The 19,628-nt window shown below is 38.3% G+C and overlaps 3 protein-coding genes across 4 annotated transcripts in view; 1 reads left to right on the top strand and 2 right to left on the bottom strand.

The window, feature by feature from the left end:
* Nucleotides 1-2,161, bottom strand: part of LOC106814765 (alanine aminotransferase 2-like) — a 15,147-nt gene extending 12,986 nt beyond the window's left edge. The window contains exons 1-2 of the mRNA XM_014819109.1: nucleotides 1,816-2,161; nucleotides 214-303 (exon numbers count right to left, since the gene is read on the bottom strand). Of these exons, the coding sequence (XP_014674595.1) occupies nucleotides 214-303; nucleotides 1,816-1,980 (255 nt within the window). The 5' untranslated portion in view covers nucleotides 1,981-2,161. The remainder of the gene's footprint in view (nucleotides 1-213; nucleotides 304-1,815) is intronic.
* A 362-nt stretch (nucleotides 2,162-2,523) lies between these two features.
* Nucleotides 2,524-9,940, top strand: LOC106814768 (NF-kappa-B inhibitor-interacting Ras-like protein 2). Of its 2 annotated transcripts, XM_014819118.1 has the most exons (7): nucleotides 2,529-2,779; nucleotides 6,207-6,302; nucleotides 6,549-6,596; nucleotides 8,363-8,458; nucleotides 8,810-8,903; nucleotides 9,101-9,187; nucleotides 9,502-9,940. In XM_014819118.1, exons 1-7 carry the CDS (start codon nucleotides 2,681-2,683, stop codon nucleotides 9,591-9,593), a joined length of 612 nt encoding a protein of 203 aa, XP_014674604.1. In that variant the 5' UTR covers nucleotides 2,529-2,680; the 3' UTR covers nucleotides 9,594-9,940. The 2 variants fall into 2 exon arrangements, with proteins under 2 accessions (XP_014674605.1, XP_014674604.1); XM_014819119.1 differs by lacking the exon at nucleotides 9,101-9,187 and having other exon boundaries at nucleotides 2,524-2,779.
* Nucleotides 9,941-10,662: 722 nt separating this feature from the next.
* Nucleotides 10,663-19,628, bottom strand: part of LOC106814764 (tRNA (cytosine(34)-C(5))-methyltransferase-like) — a 12,084-nt gene continuing 3,118 nt past the window's right edge. The window contains exons 2-20 of the mRNA XM_014819108.1: nucleotides 18,537-18,632; nucleotides 17,559-17,653; nucleotides 17,308-17,418; nucleotides 17,027-17,132; nucleotides 16,421-16,492; nucleotides 16,183-16,264; nucleotides 15,517-15,712; nucleotides 15,292-15,366; nucleotides 14,948-15,078; nucleotides 14,545-14,618; nucleotides 14,115-14,236; nucleotides 13,494-13,673; nucleotides 13,240-13,329; nucleotides 12,923-13,058; nucleotides 12,625-12,702; nucleotides 12,245-12,386; nucleotides 11,978-12,017; nucleotides 11,665-11,792; nucleotides 10,663-11,409 (exon numbers count right to left, since the gene is read on the bottom strand). Coding sequence (XP_014674594.1) covers nucleotides 11,036-11,409; nucleotides 11,665-11,792; nucleotides 11,978-12,017; nucleotides 12,245-12,386; nucleotides 12,625-12,702; nucleotides 12,923-13,058; nucleotides 13,240-13,329; nucleotides 13,494-13,673; nucleotides 14,115-14,236; nucleotides 14,545-14,618; nucleotides 14,948-15,078; nucleotides 15,292-15,366; nucleotides 15,517-15,712; nucleotides 16,183-16,264; nucleotides 16,421-16,492; nucleotides 17,027-17,132; nucleotides 17,308-17,418; nucleotides 17,559-17,653; nucleotides 18,537-18,632 — 2,328 coding nt within the window. The 3' untranslated portion in view covers nucleotides 10,663-11,035. The remainder of the gene's footprint in view (nucleotides 11,410-11,664; nucleotides 11,793-11,977; nucleotides 12,018-12,244; nucleotides 12,387-12,624; nucleotides 12,703-12,922; nucleotides 13,059-13,239; nucleotides 13,330-13,493; nucleotides 13,674-14,114; nucleotides 14,237-14,544; nucleotides 14,619-14,947; nucleotides 15,079-15,291; nucleotides 15,367-15,516; nucleotides 15,713-16,182; nucleotides 16,265-16,420; nucleotides 16,493-17,026; nucleotides 17,133-17,307; nucleotides 17,419-17,558; nucleotides 17,654-18,536; nucleotides 18,633-19,628) is intronic.

Genomic DNA, 19,628 nt, shown 5'->3' with positions numbered 1-19,628 from the left:
CCCCCCTAGTTTTCCCTTCCCCTCCCCCTCCCCCTCCTTCTCCCCTCCCCCTCCCTCTGTTTCAATTTCATCCTGAGGAGAATCCTGTGATGGATTATATTTAACACAGATTTTCAATCAATTTAGGGAAGGCATGTATATTCTATTCTGCTAGTATATAAGTTCAATCCACTAGTATATAAGTTGCAAACTTGTCACCAAAACAGTACTTACCTGCCGTATGAAATTTATGTACGACTGTTCCATTGCATGGCAATCACCGATGTTGCAACGAATAACATAGGGAAATGGGAATTTCTTGCCCTGTGCAAAAAGAGTGACAAGTGATAATTTAATCGTTATAGAATGGGAGAAAAATCATACCGACTATTTAATATACTTTATTGCTAATTGAGGCTTCCTAATAATCTATACTATAAATAATGCTTACTATAATAGAAATCTGCAACCCACTCGCATAGACCCCTATAATTTAGGAGAAAGACAGTAGAGGATCAAAGGCAACTAGGAGGGAATTAGTTGATGAGGAAACATTAATAAGGGTGATGAAAAGGGGTCAGTATCAGAAATTTAAAAGAGTGTATGAGGAAATGTATGGGAGATGGTAAACGAGGAAGAAAAGAAATATAGCAGAAATCTGGATGAGCAATGTGTGGAGAAGTGGCAATAAGAAGAATAGTAGGGTAAAATGCACCTGCGTCTAAAATTATACTTACCACCCTCTCGGTTTCACTTATAAGTTCACTGCCTTCACTACACTCATCTCGGCCATTTAACCCTTCTCTACTTTTCTTTATCTTCTCTAACTAATCTTTTCTGCTACCCACTCCTCTTCATCTCACGTTTCTCTCGGGTACTTTCTCCCCATCATCCCCCCTGATGTGATTTTCAACTACATTGCATATTTTCCTTGCATTAGTATTTCTATCAGGGCCATAGCCTCTCTGGGGCAAGGGGGGCAGCTGCCCCCCCCTAAATTTTCGCCCAAAATTAAAAAAAGAAAAGCTTAGCTAATAATCATGAATAATCCCAACATTATTTTTTGGTCACTTATCCGTGAAAGCCTTGTCTCAGACCCACCCCTACCACACTATGGACGTCGATCAAGAACTGCGCTCGTCCCTCATCATTACACAGTCGAGTCATTGTGCACATTGTGCACCCCCCCCCCCTAGGATTCTGCTCAGCCGACAGTCCTATCTATGAATTTATCATTATGAATTTATCTATTATAACTTATCAATTTATCATTATTATTACCAGGAGTGGATCTATTATTATTCACTCCTGGTATTATAATCATGTTAGTATATATAATGTGTAAGTACAATACCGTATATCACTAATCATCATGATCATGTATGGACCACTGACGCTCATAGGGTTTATGTCCCCCAGGGTACTGCCGGAACGTACCCTGGTCACTATTTGATATGGTTAGGGTTAGGATTAGGGTTAAGGTTAAGGTTAGGGTTAGGGAGTAGGCGTAGGCGTCTCCCTAGACTCGTTAGTGGAGTAGGCGAGGTACGGTCCGGCATATTAGATAGTACCAGGGTAGGTATGTTCCGGTATACTGGACCGTACGTCCAGGGTACGTTCCAGCAGTACGCCGGGGGACATAGACCCTCTCAGCACCACTGACTGTGAGGAGCTTGCAAGCTCATGTTGACATATATCTCCTGTTACAAATGTACCGTCTTTATTTAAATTAATAAATAATAAATAAAAAAATAAAAAAATAAAATATGTGCACGTGTTGAGCATTTTACCAACATACTGTCCCCGACATGTGTCTCAGAGAATATTTTTCATTACCTCTTTTAGCTCCTTCTGCATCTCTCTCGCCCTGATAACCAAGGGTCCTCTGACACTGTATTCCATGTTTATAATGCATGGATTGAGAGTGTCCATGTTTAGGACTTTTTGGCTGCCGGTGTCCATATCAAGCACTTTCTTCGTGTCACCTGCTCCACCCGCCATTCTGACCGATGTACGGTGAATCTGCTTTATAAGTGGAAAAAGAGCACACCACCGATGCCAATATTCGAGATAAAAGACGGCGAAGACCTGAAAAGTTAAAGAGACAAGAGATCACACTGACACGCACAGACACCGACGGGAGAAAGGCAGCCAAGAACACAGGCGATCGCCGGATCGGAACATCAGCGCCTCTTTCGTACAACTTCAGCTGCTCATGGTCACGGACTGCTCCCAGCGTCTTTTTACTGCAAACGAGCGTATACCATTGCGAGGGAGGCTTGTCCACAGAAATAGAAATAGAGATCTTCTATTTCTATTTCTGTGGCGTATACCACTGATACTAAGCGGTAGAGATCAGTGGCGTAGACACTAAAGCAGTAATCTATGCACATGTAACTAAGAAATTCTTAAATGTAGTTAACTAACAAGCATCTATGTTAATATATTATATTGACGTATATTTATAATTTTGAAGGTGGCGTAAAAAATTCTCAAATTAACTTTTACCGTTTTCGACTGCCAATAGAAAATGATTTGAGACCGTGGCGCTAGTGGGATATTAAATATGTCTGCGTCCTATACCAAATTCTCTGTTTGTTTGGTCGTCTAGTTTCCTATCAAAACAAAGGAATTAGCGGTATCTGTGGGAGATTTATCCTTCCTAGGGTTGTATTGGAATTCACCTAGTATCGCTACAATAATGCCAAAGATTCCAAAAGTGGTTATATGTGGCCTCCAAGGAACTGGCAAGACTGCAATACTAGAGCAGTTGATATATGGCAATCACAAAGTTGGCTCGGTAAAACTAAAAGTGCATGTGCATTTATTGTATCTTATGGAAGACCTGAGACGACATGCGGCTTTTTGAGTTTCCGAGTTTCTGAATTTCCGATCAATATATATATATATATTTATATATAAATTGTTGAGAGAGTCGTAGAAAATGTTTGAAGTGCAAAAATGAACACTGCGCATGGCATGCGTCATTCAATGATTCAGTGTTTTATGTGTGTTATTTAGCGGAAAAATACAATTTGAATTTAGAATCCCCTACCGTGAAAGGAAATGTGTGTGCCTTTTTAGCTCAGCTGACGAAGTCGGATGCAGCTTGTAGAATCGCATGAATGTCCGTGCGATTGTGCGTCCGTCCGTTCGTGTGTCAACAGTTACGGCACAAATCTTAACCGCTTGACGTACGGTCTTGATATTCGGAACGTCGGGGGGGGATCGCGGAAAAGGACTCGGGATGTCCAATTTGGGGGTCAAGGGTCAAAGGTCAAGCTGTGTCAATGGAGGGGGAATATTTTCCCCTTAACTTAAAGTATAGGAGGAAATACGTAATTGCGGCACAAATCTCAACGGCTCGACCTACCCTCTTAATATTCGATGTATAGTGTGATGGGGAGGAAACCCATTACCAGCGCGAAATTGGAGGTCATAGGTCAAAGGGCAGTGGGGAAAAGGTCAGATATCAGACATTTTCTGAGGACATGGTCTAACGGACCAAGTGCAAAACCTTTTTGTTTCAGCGCTGACCTACCATTTTTATCACTTTTTTGAAAGGACCATGAAATGTACTTTCTGCTGACGTGCGGAGAATAAGCGTCTGATAACCTTTTGACCCTCAAGAGGAGGGTGAAACATGGATTTGTTGACTGTTAACAAAGAACTGAACTGCTTTTTCTATTAGAGCCCCCCCACCACCACCACCACTATGCTCGCGCTCGACGCATATCCATGATAACATGTTAATATAGAGAATTGATTAAAGTTACACAGCTGTATCTTTATTACTGTACTACCAGTACAGGGTGAAAAACTGATAATTGGAGGCACTGGTCCAGCAGGACCAGTACCTCTGAGGAAGTACTGGTCCTGGTCAGTAGGCACTGGTCCAGGATTTCTGTCATAGCAAATGGAATGACTCGGATGTGGGGACGTTTTTATAGGGGGGGGGGATGGTGCAATTTGGTGATGTGCATTCTAAGGTATTCTTAAAAATTATATTTTTTACTCGTTTCGATAAACTGATGCGTAGTAAATCGGAACAAGTCCCAAGATCAATCTCAAAAATCAATAAAATCAATCAAAGATCAAAAATCAACGATCAAAAATCAACGATCAAAACATCAAAGATCAGCGGTCTCTGAAGACCGCCCATTATTCCTATAAATTATCATATTTAATTACACGCGATCGCTGATTGGTCGGGATGCCCAGTATTATCGAATTAGCAGAGGTTTAACAGCATGACCTAGAAAATCGAACACAACAAACATGGAGAGTTTGTGTACTTCGCATGAACTTTAGGCTTCGGAATTTGACTATTTTTAGTCTATATTTGATTAAATTTACCATTGATTTCATTAGAATAATGTAGAAGGTTAGTAGAGAATAACAAAATAATCAGGCCACAATTAAAGAATTTTTTGTTTGCCCTCACCCGACCCAGGCTGAAAAGTGTGGTTGGCTTTTTTTTGAGGGGGGTCTTTTTACAAATTCAGCAATGGTGTCTACGTGCTCAGGTGTGCTTGTGTGGAGATACCTCTAATGTTTGCCTACACATTTATATAATGTACATTGTACAGTGATGCAATATACATATAAAATACTTTTAACAACTTGTGTTTATCAGAGCTAAATTGTGCATGATTTTATTTCTAGATCACACACGCACGCACGCACGCACAAATACACGTAATGTGGAAATAAAAGCATTACAAATAAAAGGAACTTGAATTAAGAAATAATAAATATCTTCTTAGCACATATTAGTCTTTGGAAAGGAAAATAAAGTTAATCTGTCAGAGTTAGATTCATAATTAAGTTATTTAATATCTAAATTATAATATAGCGATTTCCAGGATTCCAGCAAAGTTTTGCTGTCCAAGTTTTGGAATCCAGCGATTCCAGGAAAGTTTTGCTGTCGCGCTCTCATACCAGCGGTGCCCGGCCACCCACTAATAATAAACATGCACCCTGGCATGCAGCTGAAAGTGAAACAATCGATAATGCACTCGCCCCTCCCCCCTACTTCAATCAGTGCCGCCCAGCCAACAGGCACGTACGCAGGCTGTGCATAGCTCTAGCACTATAGCCCGCGTACAGTTGCCGCAGGCCTGCCACATACGGAAACTTTAAAAAAAAATCGGAAAGGTCAATACAAATGTTTGTGTCGGCCCCTTTTTGGCGGGTCGGTCGGGTGAGGGCAAACAAACAACATTTTTATTATGGCCTCAGTTTGGTAAATTTTTTATTTCCTGTGCGGCGATTATGCAGTCGCCCCGCCGGACCAGCTGACACGAGCAAGCAGTCGCCCGGTCGATTTTCTAATCTGCCACTGGCGACTGGGCGACCGCTTGTTTCTCATGCTGCAGTAGGTATAGCAAAGCCTATCATAGATATTAGATCTGTATTAGTAGTATCCTAGATATATGCTCTGAGCGCGAACGCGGTAGCCGGAGGGCGCACTTGATTCGGTTGCCAGTGAGTTTATTAGAAGAATACTTGGCTACAGTACACGTCAGTTGAGCACTGTCGCTCTGCGGCACTTGTTAAGCGGGATAGCATAATTCAAATGTAGAATCTCCTACCGTGAGAGTAAATGTGTGTTCTATTAAGCGGGAAAGCATAGGGCCTAATTTAAATTTAGAATCTCTGTCATAATGCATGCGCAGTGTGTCTGTTTTTGACTTAAAAATATTTCTCAATGCGTGTTCTCAAGTGTTTACATTCTTCCCTGTGTGACCCTTGTTTGACCTCCATCTCTATTACTATATACGATAAGAAATTCAAAAACTCAGAAACTCAAAAAGTGGTATGTTGTTTCAGGGCTTCCATAGTATCTTATGACATGTATAGCTTTGCATATATTTGTATGTGTATATTATCGCACAACAATGAGAAGTTTACCTTGATTCCAGCTGTTTTGTAAGCCATGGCAAATAGCAACAGCTAACATGGAGGTAAAATTCTCATTAAATCCTGAGTAAATGACAGAAAATGTGATACATACATTACAAAAGCCACCTGACATATTGTTACCAGCAGTGGCAAGGTTTGTGAGTGATTAGACTTTTGTTTATCAGTATCACTAACGTGGGCACCAGAAAGATTTCTGAAATTTAAATTACTACATACTGTGTGTTATTGAACTGTTATATTCAATATATGTGAGTTCGTCCAATTTTTAATATTAAACGTCAACAAATTTGTATTATTTGCAGGAGGTAGATCCAACTATTGAAGACGTCTATGTAGCTAACATAGAAACAGATCGGGGTACAAAGGAGAAGATCAGATTTTATGATACAGCTGGATTGGTAAGAACAGTAGCAGAAGGAATGCCACACCATTCAGAGGATGTGATAGTATCAAAACAAATTAACCCCACCTGTTCTCTAATATTCACCCTTTACCCTCATATGTAATATCTTACATGTTCTCGTGTAATACCTTAAACAGTTATTAAACTTTTTAAGAAAATGTTATTAGTGAATATTAAAACCACAAAATTTTTCATTGAGTATAATAAACCCACAGGATTTTATTTAACCATTTCCTTTCAGAATGAGCAGAAAGTTACAACACTAAAGCACCTGTTTAGCTCTGTGGATGTAAGTTGACATTAACATATTTACTTATCACGATCCTACGTAATCATGTGAATATCATGTTTTGGGCAATGGGGCTAATCACTATGTTTAAGTCTAGTTAATGTGTAAGGATACTCTCAAGGTTTTAGGCAAAATTTTACTGATTTTTCATTTTCAATTTTATTCGATGGCTAACACTATGTGCCACCTTCGTACATGCTCATTTCTTCATATAACGGTACATGTGAACTGTCAGAGCGATTTGACTGCCTGCGTACATGTGTAGTAAGCAGCGGCTGACTTCATGATGACCAGTCACTCATTGTGAAAAATAGAAAAACCCTGATTTCTCCGTTTCGATTTCTGACATAGTAGCCGATATATAAATGGATATTTCTCTGTGATTACAACTCGGATTAATTTAATTTTACACTCGTTTTAATGGTAACATAGTGTGGTAAAGAAGTGCGTCAGGGATTGTTATTAAGTGCCGTATTTTATTAGTTATGCCTTTTTATTCGCTAAAATTTTCAATTCTAACACACAACTTGATTTTTAAGCAGTTTTTTCCAGTTCTCTCGGTAAATATGAAAATTAAAGAAAAATTCTGACGCACTATTTTGGTCCATATTGTGCTTAACATCAAGAGCTAATAATACCTAGAGTGTACAACGGAAAAACGGGAAAATAGTGCTATTTCACGACTACATTATTCTACTTTGCCTGCGAGTCTAGAATAATTTCATGGTATTGCATTAAGCAGAATTCTTTGCTCTCTAAAACAAGACCAACCGCTTGTCAATACGATACTCCTAGGCGGAGATATCGGCTCCTAAACCTCCCCTCCCACATGCCAAACGCCGCCTTGAATCCACTTCTGCCAGCATCCTACACGCGGGTAAGCATTTTGGCTATCGGTTTCCGTCACCACTTGGAGCGCTGATAATTGATGTCATATGCCCAAATTTGGTACTGTTACTACACTTAGTAACTGAGCTGCGTTGTAAAAACTTGATGGAGCCGGCTCCATCATGACGGGCGTTAGCCGTGCTAGGAAAGATAATGGAAGATAAGGGCATAGGCGATGCCCCCGAATGTCACCTATGATAACCGAAGCACCGTCCATTCATAAATTTATCGCGGAAAAACCGAACTTTCACGAAGCAACGCTTAGCCGCGTGTAGGATGCTGGCAGAAGTGGATTCGAGGCGGCGTTTGGCATGTGGGAGGGGAGGTTTAGGAGCCGATATCGCCGCCTAGGAGTATCGTATTGACAAGCGGTTGGTCTTGTTTTAGAGAGCAAAGAATTCTGCTTAATGCAATACCATGAAATTATTCTAGACTCGCAGGCAAAGTAGAATAATGTAGTCGTGAAATAGCACTATTTTCCCGTTTTTCCGTTGTACACTCTAGGTATTATTAGCTCTTGTTAACATGTGGCGAAAATTTTGTATCCTCACTCTTTCTGGTAGTTGAGAAATATCCAAAATACCATTTTTACATAAAAATTCAAAATTTGTGTGGTAACATAATTAGGTGCTGGAAATTTCATGAAATTTTTTGGCTTGAGCATAGAGATATATCTCCTCTATAAATAAAACAAGGGATTGATTTGATTCATTTGCCAATAAACGTTTAATCTTCATTAGAGCAATACCTGTGCAAAAGGTGGAGAAATAAATTAAGAGTGCCTAAAGGGGGCTTAAGCATAATACCACATTCATTTATCTTCTTTTTTTTAAATTACTTAGTAACTATTTTATTACATAAAAAACTTATTATTTCAGGGAGTGATATTGGTTTACAGTGTCACTGACACACAGTCATTTAAAAAGCTTGATATCTTGAGGAAGGAAGTGGACAGAGCAAAGGATAAAAAAGAGGCATGTATCAGTTAGTTTACTTTATTTAGTAATTAATTAATTAATTAGTTCTAGTATTAATCTGCCAATAGTATTAATTGGTAAGTCATTTTTTCTCATACTCTTAGTGATAAGGCATCTAAGATGTTTACAAATATTTGGTGTCAGAATAATTGGACTTACCCCGACAGTTGTGTATGTAGCTTCACTTGGACATGATTCAGCATGTGCCATGTTCCAATAAATACCCTGTGCTCAAACCCTTGCACTTGCCAGAGATTGATCATGCCTGTTCTTGACGAATCCCCTAGACTGAACTAGTAACAAATATAGATTTGTGAATTATGTTGGATTATTATGGTTGTATTTTAGCTTCCTGTGATAGTTCTGGCAAATAAATCCGATTTGACAGATGAACGGATAGTGGACAAGGCCCAAGGAGAAATGTGGGCAGCAAGGGAACGAAGTATGTTCACTGGCTGCAGCTAACTGACACACAGTTGTGCCCATACAGATTTCTAGTAACCAAGTTGCTAACTAATTTCTAGTTATGCTGAATTATAATGGCAAGGTCGTTTATAATTGTCAGAAATCTATTCAATGTGTGATGATTAATAGAATATCATTGGTGCTTTTAAATTATCTGCTACGTTTATATTACAGTAAAACATTATGAAGTAACCGCAGCAGATAGAAGAACATTAACTGAGCCCTTTGTATTTCTGACATCCAAGCTAACACAGCCACCCAGTGAGTACCACCTACCACGACCCAAATACCTTGTCGTTCAGTTACAAATTTGGCATCAGTTCTACCAATTGGGAATCTTTGGACTTCTTCAACCAATCATGAATTGTGCATTGCCGCATTGTTGAAAACGTTTGAAAAATATGAATAGAAATATTCTATCTCGTATAGTATTGGCCTCTTGTGTCATATCTCTCATGTGGCACACGGTGGGTGCAGGTTGTGAACGACTTGTATTCAAAAGTTGTAATTTAGAGTAACTGGAAGTACAACAACTCTGTGCAGAGTCCAAGCTAATGCTGGATTATTTTTTTTAGATAAATCATCATTTCCAACTGCTTCTCAACTAGCACGGAAAATTACATCGAAAGGTGAACCAAAGGCAGAGAAAAATGTTTCTGAATGCTGAATTTAGAAATTTTGCTGTACAGTCAGCTGTTGCAACATGTAGGTGGCAGCACCTCCTAGACATCCTTCACCTCTCTTTACTCTGCATTGGCCATAGAAGGCAGTCAAGTGTTTGTAAATTCATCAATCTAGGTGTTCTTAGTTACCTTTTCTATGTTATATGAATATCCTGGTTATATATTATTTAACAGTACAAAAAATAGTAGAGTCCCTAACTATGATTCAATTATAAATAAAGTAATTATAGATTATATATATTATAATAGATCATTTTAGAAACAGGGAAATATGTATATATATATCACCAATTACCTTGTAAATAGCCAATAAAATTTGTGAAGTTCAAAACAGCCTTTATTTTTCCAATCAACTTCTACAAGTCATTATTATAAAAAGGTCATGAGACACTTATGGAGCATAAAATGGCCTTTTATTACAATGTCCTTAAAATAACATCATATGCACAGTAATTAGCACACCTGGGCACAATGATATGTATATTTTCTTGCACTACCACTTAAAGGAATACTTTACTCTAGAATTTGAGAGTATATTATGATAGTCGATTTATAAATAATAGCACATACCTATAAATGTCTATAATTACGCATTCACGTTTGTCATAAAACAATATTTAATTTTGAAATCTTCATTTTTGGATGCTGACATGACACCTGCAACCGTGCTGCCACCCTCAAAAAGTTGCGCATTTGCCCAAATATTTTGCACGTTACAGACTGAGGGCTAATCACAAAAGTGCAATTATATTTATACCTAAATGCTATTTAACTGAACGATATTTATTTTAGGACAAATTTATCCATATTATAACTGAAACTATATGACGTTTATAAGATATTGCAATCCTGCTCTTAAATTAATAAATAAGAAACACCCTCGGTCTGTAGCCTGCAGCTGAAAGGTTGCTTTGCGCAACTTTTCAGTGGGTGCGCTGCCAGTGGTGCCACCGACGTTGTAAGCAACGGTATAGCCATCAGTTGTAAAACATTTTTTTTTAATATTTCTAATAAATATCGAACCATAAAACTTTTTATGAAGCGTAATTTTAACCTAAATCAACTGAAAATAACCCTAGAACCTAGAGTCAAGTATTCCATTAAATTAATTAAAATTACAAAAATATATCTGTGTTTATTGGAAAAGAATTGAAAAACGGACTGACTGCCAGAGTGACTGCCAGCTAGTTGAGTAAACCTACATGTGCATTATTCATTGGATGGTAATATTAGTTATGGTGGTTACATGGTAATAGAAAGTATTTCTGTATTTTTTAATAGGTATATCCCTACAAAGTGGTTGGACAAGATAATATATATGCTCAGAGTGCCCACAGAGCTCGTTTTAGGCATTATTTTGCAAACGATACTGCTTTAAGCTGGGGCTGAGATTGTCTTGCTTTGTCTGTAACTGCAAACTCCATTCTTAACTATGTTCCTCTGCAGTTGCTATAACCGTTTCACTGGAGGCTTCTGTCTTGCTACTTTTCACGCCATTATGCATTCCATCACCATTGGCACCTATTGAAGATGTGCTATTTTCTTCCATGGGTGCATTTGTTTCACCGTCATTAGACTTCTTCCCTTCAGAGTCTGCATTTTCAATTACACCACTGAGGATCTTAGTGCTATCATCTTGTCTATCCACCTCTAAATCTGTAACTGTGTCTTTATCGGTACTTTCCACATCACCCGGAGACCCTGCCTCATTCACTCCACCTTCTTCATCATCGTCCTGGTACTTTCCATCAGTTTTTCTTTTGTTTTCTATCTTCTCAAGCTTAAGCTGGAAAGCCTTATCTGCAATATAATGCTATCTCTCAGAAAACCTGCCACAAAATGCTAGAAGATGCGTGAAGACAAAACGTACAAAGGCAGTCACTACTAACGTTCCTCTTTATAAATATTCATTAACGTTGCATGACATGTTTAGTATTATGAGTTTTATAAAAATTTATAATACAAATCTTTCATTATATATTTGGTATATCTGGGTATAAACTCTAGGTCTGAAAAGAGACGCGGCCATCGTTATAAAGAGCACACACCACATACCTATCGTGGACACATCTACTCCACACAGTCTGAGGATGTGCATGCGCAGATCTTTGGGAACAAACGAGCGCACCGAAACCTTTCCCCTCCATCCCACTATCTCAATGGAGAATTTCGAAGCATTCTCACTGAAAGAAAACCACTATACAGTCACACTGTACACACTCTGTTATCGTAATATGGTATTTATACAATACATATAAATACTATTAGTTCAAATTATACTAATTTTGTTTCTTTTTATGTTTTAAAACTGTGATGGGAATAGTTGTGACTATCAATAATTAGGTTTCTTAGATACAGGCACTAATACCTTGCTGGTCGATTGAAGAGGAAACATATGCTGCCAGTAGCTAAATGTGAAAAAATGAGAACACAATTACTAGCCTTTTTGTGAAAGTTTGAGGAAAAGAAAAATGCACTAACAATTAAACTCCTCACCTCAATAACGAAATTAACCACTTCACAATCTAGTCATACGAAAGGCACACAAGCATAATATATAACATATGTGACAGTATGTCTATGTGAATAACCCCTATAATGAAAAGATATGGCACATGTAGCTAAAGGAACATACATATATTCTTTAGCTTTTCGTGGAGAGGGGGACTCATTCTGTAAAGAAATGGGTTCTCCTGAGTGAGTAGTGTCACAATGTCTTCTTGCTCTGCCACTTCCAGGACTCTAGTAGTTATGTATGGCAGCATACTTCTTGATCCCTGTATAAGAGCAGTAGGACTTCATGAACCCATCAATAACGATATGAAATTCGCCACTATAATGAAAGTTTTTCATGTATGAACAAAATAAAATAGGAATGGTGCAGGTATATGAAAAGCCAATTGACAATATGCAAAATTATTATATCACACAAATCCCAATATATGAATATTAATGCAATGTTGGAAAATAATTTCATTGCTATAAGAAATTCTAGATAATTCTATTTTCAACTACCTCTTGGCAGAGTCGGAAGTCACAATCAACACCCTTTTTGTTGCTCCTGGCTAGGATTTTCACTCCAGTATTAATAATCTAAAACAGAGCATCAGCATATGGTTAGCCACGGCACCACCAAATGTCCAAGTTTACACACAGATGACAATCTAAACTCCTATATTCTACTAAAATGTCATAAATAATTTTTCAGTAATTACACTTTAATGTATTGAATTTATTTTGAAACCAGATAACGGTTATGAATTCAGTAGATATATATCCTATATAATGCCTGTAGCAGCAATGTAAATTGTACTTTTATTTTCTGTTCGTTGTGCACAATTATGTCCTTGACTGCTGGAGAGGACAAGTATAGATGACGTTTCTGACCCTCCAGGCAGCGTGTCATCAGGCACTTCACTGGGAAAGTGTCACCAAGGCCGTAAAACTCCCTTTATAGAAATTCATTTAATGCATGACGTATAGTTTATTACAAAGATTGGGTACGATTCAAAACTTGCTGTTCTTTTGAAAATTATATGGCTGAGCTCAAAGTTACAACAGTAGCTAATTTCGCACACTGTTTACAAACACAATTGGGGACTGTAAACGTAAATAGAGCGAAACACGTACTTGATGGGTGGTAATATTGGGTCATCTGGATCCAAGAAGATATAGGGATCTTCTTTATAACCCTCATATCTGAACTTCTTTTTTGGTGGGCTAAACATAAAAAACAGTGCTACCAATTAATACTTGTCATTGAAAATTGATGCAGATTGCAGGTAAAAGAGTATATAAATATTGTAATAATTTGCATATCACCTCAGATATATGAGCTATGTGTCACCATTTGAAAAGCATATCCACAATATCTGTATTTGTACCTATATGCACGTGTTTCTATCTTCTTCTCACCATCCCCTTCACCAGCATTGCTACCATCTTCCTCAACAGGTGCAGAGACCTTTGGAGGTTTAGCTGTCATCCAAGGAAGACGGCTATTCTTTTGCAGCACTGCCACAAAGAAGCCACCTGTGTCCTGATGATGTGGCAGTATCCGTAGGCTGCAGCAATCACAAATGCATATTCATTTATAATCAACACAGTTACCTAGTCGAATTACACAGTGGACAACTTACACCTGATTATACGGGCAATGTCTCAAACTGCATTTATCTATTCTATCACGTACTGGACTATCCTTGAACGATTTCTCGTTTGTAGGTGGTAATATATGCTTTTTGGTTTATGTACCAGCCTATCCCTAAATGATTATATGCCTGGGTATAATTTTAAGGTTTTAAGAATTTAATAATGTGCCGAGTTTAGAACTTTGGGGTCAAATGTGTATACTTTCAGTCTGCATGATTTTCATGAATAGCCGGTTTACAGCTACAAAAACTCATCTGATAGGGGAACCCTTACGGAAGACACTGCCATTAGTGTATGGTAGTGATCACAATTAACCAAAGACTGCACAATGACCCTGCCATCAATGTTCGTACCAATTCTCCAGATGGAGCTGCTGCACATTAGCAGGGGGGAATATAGATCCTCGAATCTGTGTGTGGAAAAGCTCTGGAACTTCGTCCATGCTGCTGTACCATACCTGTGCCTTACTCATCACCTATTCATACCAAAAAATAACTGCAGATTAATTCTAAACTCCTCCTAGACTAATTGACTAGTTGCAACAGCTGCCAAATATATGTTTCCTGTGCCAGCATCTGTTACCATGTAAGGCATGATTTTTACATTACATGATCATCTGTAGATCATATAGCCAATTTTGTCATTCAGATATCATGAAAATATAAACTTTTAGCCCTGCTAATTGTGGTTAACATGTTTATGTTACATACTCATAGGTTTTATATTCCAGCACAACTTTTATAAAACTTCATATGAACTTCTAATAAACACGCTTTTTCTCACCTTCCAGCTTGTCAGTCCTGGTTGCCTCTTCAAGGCAGGCAGCTGTTGGGATATATCTACCAACTCAACCGAACCTACATAACAATATCAGGATGTATCCAAACAATTGCATATTTGCTTGAAGTAGGATGGTAATCCTAATAGAGATAGGATTTATTAAATTCTAGAGGCTATCATCACCCATCACACTGGCAGTGTTAATTTTCTACTGGTGCTGGTTATGAAAAATTGTGAGTGTTAACGTGTAACACAGACTCATCTTTTTAATTCCATAGGTGCATGCAGCCACGTCAAAAAAATTCAAATTTAAAAAAAATTAAATTAAATTAAAACTATAACTCACATAATCACACAGCGTATCATATATCTCAGATGTAAAAATTTTGAAAGGGATCATAATTACCTTCACAATTGTTGAGCATGGAAGCAATAACAGCCTCATTCTCCACCGGGTTCATAGAACAGGTTGAGTAAACGAGTCTTCCTCCCTCCTCTAGCAGCTCAAGCCCTCGCCTCAGAATTCTCAGTTGTAAACTGAAGAAAAACATTGGCAATCATTTCAATTCTAAATCAATTGTGCGTCATCAGTCAAGCAAAGGACTTAGTCATTGTCTTTTGATATTCACTTGGGAACACAACAATGTCATCGTTTGGGTAAAAACTAATCAAAACTGATTTTTATGATTACGTCTTCGCTATAGCGAGTGAATGATTAACTCGAAATTTAACATTGAATACTCGCTATACCCATGTAGATTGTTGCTGTTCTGTGGCACCCACTTCCGCCACATGTCCACGTTTTTACGCAGTGTTCCGTCCCCACTGTAAGCAAAGAAGCAATAAAGGCGGTAAGTCGTGCACCAAAGCAACCGTTCTACGCACGTAACTACGCAAACACACGAATACATACACTGTGATGCGATACCCGCCCCTCCGCCTGATAAAAAAAGGCTGAGCACATCATGCACACACCTGCATGGAACGTCGCATAATATGCGATCGTACAGCAAGTTTGTCTTCTGGCCATCTGGCTTGGTCACCAGCAGATTGGGCATGTGCGATGCGTCTTGATTAGTGATCATGAAGCACGGACTTTCGAGTCGTTTGGTCTGATGCACCAACAAGTAGCAGCGCTTGTTGTCGGAGTCATTCGCAATCACAAAACCCTCTGCAATCAAAATGGAAACCAATGCAGATCCAAGACCCGTGGATACACACATCAATTGGTCAGGTCAACTTTCAATGTGTTCACACGTGTGTGCTTGCAGTTAACTAAACTCGTGCCAGATGGTTCGTTTGCAATTAAGTCTATTTTGGCTTGTAGTAAACTGACCCAGCGTTTTCACACCCAGATGGACAAGCCAGTAGATGAATAGGGAACTTTTTATTCAATGTTTACAGTTCTTTGAATGCATAGGTTAGCACTCAATGCATAGTTTAGTCATAAAAAACACGTACATCTGACGACTAAACAATTCAAAGATAAAATTTGAAAACAACACGATGTTTGCAGTCTGAGTGCAAGATCAAGCAATCATGGAAATGAAAGCCGCACACTCTATGAATTGTCTAATGAATGACATCAGAAAGCTAACTTAATGGAGACGTAATAATAAGCAGTGCACATAGTAGTGATACCTGGGTTGGTTGTATCTCCTGTGTGCAGCATCTCTATCAACTGTGCTGTTTTCGATCCTGGAGCTGCACACATGTCTAGCACCTAATAGTTAGCAACAAAAATAAGTTATTCTCACCTTAACATGGATTGGCATGGCAGATGCAAAGTGAAGGCCTCCTGTCGCTAATCTCGGTCTCATCAACGCGCCACAAAATGAATCGTTTTATGATAAAGTTTGGAAATATTTTGTGTACGAACACTGTGATGAGGTTTCACATCCATGAGCAACGGCGGAATCATGCTGACCGTCTCCTGTCGACTGATGTTGCCCTAAATTACACAAGTACCCAAAACTCATTATTTCACACAAAGGTTGGATGGATATTGATTGTGACTTATAATATAGTGATTATAACATAGTTATAGTTGATAGAGCTCCCATGCAGTCTAATAAAAAAGCTACAAGTATATTAAGATAAATTTTATTTTCATCGGTATGAGATAAAAATTACAAACATGAGCTCAAAAGCTCTTGGACCGATATCAAACAGAGGTAAAAAAGTTAACAGTGAAAATTAAAACATAATAATATACATTCATGACAGGGTAATATACATTTACACAGATGATGTCAATGTCATTAATTACAAATAAGAAAGAGAATAAGCAATAGAATAAACAGCAGACCAACATTACAGATCTATCGATTCGAATGGTATAGCCACTTGTTAGATGTGATAAAATATGAGAGGTTTGCGTTTCTATACACACATGAAGCACATCATAATGAGCAGATTTTGACTGTGACTTGCACATTCAGATTATGTGTTATTTAGATAGCTGTCACAGTTAGGAGCCACTCACACTCTCTGTCTCTGTGATGAGAAAGTGATGAAGCTTCTGAAGAGGAACAGACTTTCTGATGATCGTTCTATTGATGTTTAGTTGCCATGCCAACTCATCTGGGTACCTATAAACGGAATAACCATACAAAACTTTTTAAACTTCATGCAGATTCATATGTAAATAAGATATTGCAAAACATAGCAAAATTAAAGAGAATACACTATAAAAATGCAATTAAACAGCCTTACTTGTGCTAGATTATCAACAAATACGAGTCGACATTATCCCACCCAACGTACCACGATATACATGTTGGCTTAGGAAGGCTTTCCTCATCTGCATCAGGCTTCCTGTTCATCAGCTCGCTAAAGAATTCACTCTTGATGATGGCCAACACGGCTTTGGCTTGGCTGCGTGCAAAAACAATACGAGAATGTGGCGCTTTGTTTGACTTCACCTCCTGTCCATTTGCAGAGCACAGACTGTCAGTGCTTTGTCTAGCAGCCAAGGTAATGACAACAGAAACCCAAGTTTTTGGGGTCATTCTCACCTCTTAAATCCAGTTATTCTGAAAGAGCTTGGAAGAGGTCGTCTGAGCGTGTCAATAAACTGGTCCCACTCCTCTTCAGGAATTATGCCTTGTTCCTATTTTACATAATTAAATTTATGATAAACTTTAAAATTTGAAAGACAATTTTTATTATCAACAAAAATTTATCTTTGATTAAAATGTATTTTTTCCTCTCAAAATGATTGTCAATATGAATATATTTGAATACAACACACAGTGAACATCAGTTTCATTAAACAACATCAAAGCGGTAAATGGTATAACTATGCATGATAATTGACAAGCGATAAGAATGAATAATATTGACTCTTAATATGTAATTGTAGATCTTGCATGACCTGAACGAAATCATGATATGCTGTCTGTACACACAGTGCACAAAGTCAACGTCAAACAATGGTTACAAATGACGTAAGAGTTTAAAAATGGCGTATTATTAACGGATAATCCTTAACTTACAATTTTGAACTAAGGTTGGCTTTTCGACAGTGGCTCCACATATTGAGTAAGACCACTTAAATTACTGGCAAGACTATTGTTGCCGATGAATGGATGCCCCGATGCACTGGCTGTTCCTGTATCATTCATTCTTCTAGGTTAACTTAAGCTGAGAGGGTCTATGTCCCCCGGGGTACTGCCGGAGTGTACCCTTGGTACGGTCTGGTATACCGGAACGTACCCTGTTACTATAATATGCCGGACCGTACCTCGCCTACTTCACTATCGAGTCTAGGGAGTCGCCTAGGGAGTCCCTAGGGGAGTCCCTAACCCTAATCCTAACCCTAACCATATCAAATAGTGACCAGGGTACGTTCCGGCAGTACCCTGGGGGACATAGACCCTATGAGCTTAACTTAACCATATATGACGAGCTTCAAAATGAGCAGGGCTAAAACTGTTCAGGCACACATAAACAAACTTTGATCACATGCCTTTAATAAGCATAACATAATATACCTTATAGTACTTTTCAAAAATCTGATTCTCTTTTGGAGTTGCTAAGTACCCAGCACCTCTGATGTCATTTTTCCAACCTTGTCCATCTTTTGATTGCTACAAAACATGATTGGTTATGAACACATACTTCAGTTAGCACACTTATATAGCACAGTACAACTATTGGTTTATATAATCATTTTATAAACACATTACACATCTCTCTAAAAGAATATCACAAAAGAGATGAGACCTATTCTGCTATAGCCAGCTATACCATAACTTCTGCAACACACTACTTTACAGAAATTACTTTACATATTATTTATAATTAATAAAACTAAGATGGCAATAAATATGCAAAGATCATAGATTCAAATTCAAAGCAATGAAGTGCCATGCCCATTACATGATCCCACAATAAGCAAATAATTATTTGCACCAAGTTATGTTCTGTTCTGTGCAGCCTGGTGCAAAAAAAAACATCATTAACTTCCCCATATCCATAAGCCTAATCTTAAGCCTATCATTAATGAAAGTGTCAATGACACTGTAGCTCACCACAAAAAAAGGACACAAATGAGTGAGTGAGAAGAAGTCAGTTTTAATTGAGCAACCATCGACGTACATTATAGAAACGAAGAGTATATATGGGAGAACTCCCATTATATACTCTTGATAATTATGTGTAATTTATGATGTGAAAATAATAAATAATATATCTAATATATATTTGAGTTCGTATGTATGTATGTATGTATCTTCCCTATAGGCGGCCAAACCGCCCAAGCGATCTGGATGCAATTTTCACAGGGCCATCTCTTATACCCGGGGAGTGTTCCTAGATGAAAAAAACCTGTCAAACCGTGTCAATTCGTGAATCTTCACACAATGTCAGCACTCACTGTACAGTGCTGCCACACACATCGATTCCCTCACCTCATCCGGCTGCTGGTATTGTGAAACCGAAACCAATACTAAAACACACCACAACCAGCACCAGTTCCACCAGTGCAGAGGTACTACTCACTCAGCTCAGAGGTTCAGTTCAGATGCTACGATCTCAGAATGCATTGTACCATTCAAAAGCTATGCAGTTTCTGATTCAGTAGG

Source organism: Priapulus caudatus, unplaced genomic scaffold (genome assembly GCF_000485595.1).
Source record: "Priapulus caudatus unplaced genomic scaffold, Priapulus_caudatus-5.0.1 Scaffold975, whole genome shotgun sequence".
NCBI lineage: Eukaryota > Metazoa > Priapulida > Priapulimorpha > Priapulimorphida > Priapulidae > Priapulus > Priapulus caudatus.
Note: the sequence above shows the minus strand (reverse complement) of the source record. Positions and strands in the feature narration are given on the sequence as shown.